This window comes from Acinonyx jubatus, chromosome A3, assembly GCF_027475565.1.
Source record: "Acinonyx jubatus isolate Ajub_Pintada_27869175 chromosome A3, VMU_Ajub_asm_v1.0, whole genome shotgun sequence".
Classification (NCBI taxonomy): domain Eukaryota; kingdom Metazoa; phylum Chordata; class Mammalia; order Carnivora; family Felidae; genus Acinonyx; species Acinonyx jubatus.
Genome location: NC_069388.1, coordinates 18,667,413 through 18,673,412, shown reverse-complemented (window position 1 = coordinate 18,673,412; position 6,000 = coordinate 18,667,413). Strand labels below are relative to the sequence as shown.

The 6,000-nt window shown below is 45.8% G+C and overlaps 1 protein-coding gene across 1 annotated transcript in view; it reads left to right on the top strand.

The window, feature by feature from the left end:
• The first annotated feature begins 505 nt into the window (after window positions 1-505).
• TOP1 (DNA topoisomerase I) overlaps window positions 506-6,000 on the top strand; it is a 94,840-nt gene continuing 89,345 nt past the window's right edge. The window contains exons 1-2 of the mRNA XM_027070092.2: window positions 506-796; window positions 1,131-1,155. Of these exons, the coding sequence (XP_026925893.1) occupies window positions 764-796; window positions 1,131-1,155 (58 nt within the window). The 5' untranslated portion in view covers window positions 506-763. The remainder of the gene's footprint in view (window positions 797-1,130; window positions 1,156-6,000) is intronic.

Sequence of the window (6,000 nt, the reverse complement as noted above, 5' to 3'; positions counted from 1 at the left end):
TTGAAAGGCATGGACAAAGGCTAGGGCGGGAGCTCCTGTCTCCTGGCTGCCTCGGCGCCCGGCTAGCGAGCAAAGAAGAGTTGGTGTAAGGGCTAGAGCCCAGGCCACCAGGATATTCGCTGCTACGAAAAGGAGCACGAGGACAGCAACTCGGCCGGGAACTGGCGCGGTCCCGCCGCGGCCTTTAAAGGCCCACCACGTGGCCGCGCTGCCGGCCACGGTCCGGGGGCGGTGTCTGGGATGCGCCTGCGCACTGCCTCGCAGAGGAGTACGGCGTTCCGAGAAAAGGCGCGGGGAAACGAAAGGAAGGTTGCTTAGGGTGGGCGGCCCTGGGAGGAGTCGACTCCTTATGCAAATCACAGCGGCGCGCAAGGGCCAGGAGGCGGGGCTTGCGATGCAAAGCCTGGTCCGCCTTTGGAAGCGCGAGGGGGCGGGCCCCCAACCCTCGGCCTCCTTCCGCGAGTCTCTGACGTCGCGACGTCTCGTTTAAAAGCGGCCGCGCAGGCGCAGTGAGCCGAAATGCGAACTTAGGCTGTTACACAACTGCTGGGGTCCGCTCTTGCCGCCCGCCCGGCAGTCAGTCAGCGTCGCCGCCGCTGTCGCCGCCTTAGCGGTTCCGGGAGTCTCAGGCCCGCAGCCGCCGCCGCTTACCCGCGCCTTCGGGAGCCTCCGGGAGCTCCCGTCCGCCCGCATAGGCCGGTCTCGACCGTCTGCGTCTCCTCGGCGCCACTCGCCGCCCGCCGCTCTCACCGCTCCGGCCGACATGAGCGGGGACCATCTCCACAACGATTCCCAGGTACAGTTCGGCACGGTCCTCTGGGCGCCCCGGCCCCACCCCGGCTCTCTGCGACCCCCAGCGCAGGCCCCGGCCCGGCCGCTTTGACAGGCCGGAGCCCCAGGCCAGGGGCGGCCGGCCGGCCGGCGGAGGTGGGCTCGCTAGGCCTAGGACGAAAGCCGCCAAGTTACATATTGGGGTGGCGGGGGTGGGAATGGCTGCCCCTTAAAGGCCGTTCCCGGGGGTCCCTTCCTCCCTGGGGCGCAGGGTGGGCTAGGCCCCCGGCTCCGTGCGCTCGCCGCCCGCGGGGTTAAATGTGCCTGTTTTGTTCATCTTCCCCCTTTTCTTTCTCCAGATTGAAGCGGATTTCCGATTGAATGGTGAGTGTGCCCCCCGCCCCGACCCCAGGTCCTCCCGCCGCCGGCCGCCTACCCCGCGCCCCGCTGGAGCCGGGCAGAGGACAGACATGGCGTCCCAGAGACTAAGTCCCGGCTCCTCGCTCACCGGCCCCATTGTTCCCATCGGGCCGCCTCTGGACCCCCTTTCCGGGGACCCCAGCACCCCCAGATCACGGCCCTCCCAAGAGGGGGCAACGGAGACCCGGCGTCGCCCTCCGCCGGGCTTCGGGCAGCCTTTCCCGGCCCGGATTCCTCCCGGGAAAGTCGCCTTGTCGACAGTCGGGACTTAGTCTCTGCGCCATTTTCTTTTTCTCTCTCCTCTCCTTTCTGTGCCTGTGTCTCTTTCTCTCCCTCCCTCGGCTCTTTCCTTAAGCTGCCCAGAAAGAGCTTTCTGCAGAGCAAAGCCGTATAAATCATAGACTTCACCAGAGAGGGAAGGGTGGGAGACTGAATTGTTACAATTTTTTTCCAAAGAGAACTTTATTTTGGGGGTTATTCCCTTTCTGCTGCTTGTTTGTTTCCTTTTCTGTTTCCAGAATGAAAGATATCCTCCGGCAACTGTTGAATTTGGTGGTGGTTGGGGGTGGTGATGGTGTAAGTTGTTTGTGATGGGAATTATGGTTCTAAAACTAAAGCTGCCCTTTGTGGAGTTCTTCATATTTTGAGATTGTTTTTCCCAAGTTGTGTTCTTTGCGAAGGTAGTAGTCCCTCCCTTCAGAAAGTTTGCAAGTGTGTGGGCCGTCCAATGTAAATGTTGGACCCAGGGAGATAGATTTTTTTTTTTTAATTAAAGTATTACTAGAACTTTTCATTGTGGCTGAGGTTCCTAAGGCAGCACTTCCCCCCCCCCCTTTTTTCTTTCTTCCTTTTTTATTTTTTAAAGAACCTCAGTTTAGTGTACTTGTCAGGAGGAAAGATTGTTGAGCATCTCATCTGGACTTGGTGTATTGGCCTTTTCTTTTGGGCTGTAGGGAAGAAAAAGAGATTTTATTTATTGAAACAAAGAGTGACCAGCACCCTCCCCGGCTTCCTGTTCTTTTTTGGAGGTCTCTGTTTTTCAGGAATCAAGAGCTAGCTTGCTTTTCCCAGAACTTTATGATTTTGACCCCTTTTCAGCCAAATCGAGGCATTTATTTATCTTTGAGTATTTCCACTTCACTTAATGAAGAGTTCCCCCAATAAAAAGCTCACCCTGAGGGCTTTTCAACAATCTTATTGAAGGAGAAAAGTACCCTCTGTAGTGTGCTGGGAATTCCCACTGATTCTGATGGTACATAATCCTGCTCAATTGAGTTTGGGTTCCGGGAACCTCTCCAATGGGAGAAGCTGATGAGTATGTTTTCTGATGTTGTAATCAGCAGTCCATCGTGTTAGCCTGGTATACTGAAAGCAGCCTTATGTTCAGGTTTTGTAATGGGGCATCTAGCAAGAGATGGGACTCTGAAAGGAAAGATTCTGGTTAAATTCACATGTTGCATTTCTTGAGCACCTGATATGTGCCAAACACTGCGCATAGTGCTAGAGCTGAACCTTTGGCCACAACGCTTCTCTTGCCCTCAATTCAGTCTATCGAGAGAGACATAATTAGTTAATTATAAGGTGGGTGCTAAGGCATATGTATACCCAAAATGCTTTGAGAAACTAGGGGACTTAATTTTGTCTGGGGGTGGGGAAATTTCTCAGAGGAGGTGACTTCTGAGTGTTGTGCAAGACTAGGTGCTGAGTGTCAGGGGTTGGAGTATTTCTTAACTATGTTGAGCTAGCCTATCAGGGTTTTAAAAGGGAGATGAGGCCCCTGCAGTTCAGAAAACCGAAAAGAGTATAGATGTTTCTTAGGGATGTGGGAGCAAAGAAAGGACCTGGCAGGTGAGGATTTGTAAAGAGTCCTTTTGACCTCTTCGGGGAAGGTAGGAGCAAAACATAGAAAAAGTGTTCTTTTGACTTTAAGACCAGGCTGAGTAGGTCATGTATTTAGTAGTGAAAGAAAGTTTAGTCCTTTCTCATCAATGTTATTCTCCATGTTGCTCACTTAAATTATACAAAGGAACTATTGAGTATGTGAATGATTGTGGGCTGGGTGGGTTGTTGATCTTTAATGCTGTTTTTATAGAGATTGAAACCGACTATATTGACTTCTAGAATGTGATCACTTGTAATTGCAGTAATTGTTAATATTTGTTGAATACTTACTGTCTGCCTGGCACGAATCTCAGCTCTTTGCATGGATTATCTAATTCAATTTAGTCCTTGGAAGGACCTTATGAGTTAAATACTATTATCTCTGTTTTATGGATGGGGAAACTGAGGCTTAGTATGTTTACTAGCTTTCCCAAGGGCAGGGAGTGGGGCACTCCAAAGCTCCCAGGTGTAGCCAGTATGCTATATATGTGATTGTAGTGTGACAAAATTAAAAGCTGAACATCTCTATTTTCTTACAGAGCTGAAAAATGTGGGAGGGAAGGATTTGCTAGTTTGTCATTTGCTTACTTTTTAACTAACCTACTCCTTCAAGAGAAAAAGCATTTTAACTGCCTCCCTACCACCATAAGTGTCTGACACTGGACTAATTATCTTTGTAAATATTGTTCAGAAGAAAGGTGTAGTGTTAGTAACTGTGTGCTTGCTCTATTAAGTAATAGCCTGGTAACAAGTGATTGATTTATGTAACCGTGAAAGACTGTTTTTAAAAAATAAAAATCAGTGTTTAATTGTACACAGACATGTCATTATTGATCTTTGTATTAAGAAGAGTTTGCTGTAGCATGATTGTAAGTGGACTTAGCTGAACTTACAGATAACTGTGGAAGTTCATATATACTAACATCCCTCATTCTGCCTGCCCTCGTCCCTTAAGATCTGAAAGGTTTTATGCCCTTTGGAGTTCATTCTTTACAATAGTTAAAACTGTTGCTGTTCATTTGAAATTCACAACATTCTGGCCCATGCTTAACTGCTGGGAAAATCTGTTATTTGTGAAATGCTTTTACATTTAAAATATTGATGGTGAGCTTGGAGTTTCAGTAGTAGAAACCATAATCTTTTGACTACCTTTTTCCTAGGTGTTGGTAGCACTAACTGTGGTGGGTCTGAGTCATTATTACAGTAACTGCTAGGTTATCTGCAGAGTTGAAAATGGTAACATCATGTTGGGGGTTAGTGATCCTTCTGCTGTTTCAAGTTTTTGCCCATCCACTTTGCATTTGTGGGGTTCTTCCCTCCTTGGGATGAGCAAAGTATAATGCTTGATTCCATCAGTGACTGACTATTCTAAGCAATGTTATATGGGATCATAATTTGACATCATCTTGTGTTGATTCTGGTTTAGCTTAATAGATTCGGATTGTATGGAAGAATTAAATATAAATTGTTTCTGATGCAGACAGATGTATTTCTATGCTGTTAGTTGCAGGTTGAGGTGGGGGGTGGGAAGACTGATGATGTGGCTATCTGAAAGTTACCATCACATTTTTAAAACTGCAAACTGATGGCGCCTTCAAATGACATCTGGCACATCTTCTTGCTCAATCCAGAAGCACTTAAGTATCAGGCTCCAGTGTTTTTCTTTCTACAGCTAGACTCCTTGGGGCATCTTTTCAGAATTAGTGACTACTGTAGCATCTTAATACTATTTATTTAGACTTGAAACAAAGTTGCTTGTCAACATGTGTTTTTTAGATTACTAGCATATCAGAACTTCCAAACAAATTTCAGATTCCGATGTTGCTGGTAAAACAAAATCCAGGAGTTATTAAAGGAATCAGAAACACCTCATAGTTTGAAAGGTGAAACTAGGTAATATTGATGACACCAGCTCCTACTTTTCTACCAAAGTAGGTAAAATGGAAAATACAAACCCAGAGTTAGTCCCCAAATCTCACTTACCAATTGTAGTAAAAAAAGAATTATCTGACTTTTTTTAACATCAGCATGAAAATGAGGAATTGTGAGAGTTTGAAGGAGTGATTCATTAATTTGTTCTGGGTCCTAGTGAATTGGTATCCATTTATACCATGTACAAGAGCGAGCCAGGGATTCTTCACATGTTTTAACTCTTTTATTCCAAAATTAGGCCATTGGGGTTTTTTGTTTGTTTTCAGCATATGTGTGTGGGGGGGGGGGGTGCAAAAATATCTATGTTTTAGAAAGCTTGGTGTCATATATCAATTATAACAGTTATCCTCTGCTAAGCGTATGCGAAATGATTCTATTGTACTTCATGGATATATTTCATTTTAGGAGGCTTCAGATTATACTGAATTTGTGCGTGTTGTATTAATTGGGTATTAATGCATATGTATGTTATGGATCTTTAACAACTTTAGCCACATTTTTAGTACAAAATAAAACCTGATTTTTATCAGATGCAGAGTTCTTTCCCCAGAAGTATGTTTTTGTGAGGGATTTCATCCTTCCCATATGAAACTATGTTGAACTCCAATAAAGTTCTAGCTATATTTGGAAAAAAGGATTCAAGTGTAATTGTTTAGTTTTGAATGAGGCTATGGAAATGCTTGAATATTTGATATGGAACCCTGAGGTTAAAAAAAAAAAAAAACCCTTTTGAAAGAAGGTAAAAGGTAGTCAATTCATCGCTTTTGTATATGGGAGAGTCAGTTGAGTGACTTTTCCGTGTCCTGTGGTTCAGATAATCTGCCTCTTAAATATGTAGAGCCATTAACTTTGCATAACAAGGGCATTTGGGCTATTGAGAATTGAGAATTGGCTTCTTAAGGTAAAAAGGTTGGGATGGGAGAAGTTCCTAACTGGATTTTAAGAAGTGAATGAAGTATTGTGTTTAAAGGAAGCTTTCATTCAGATTGTGATTAA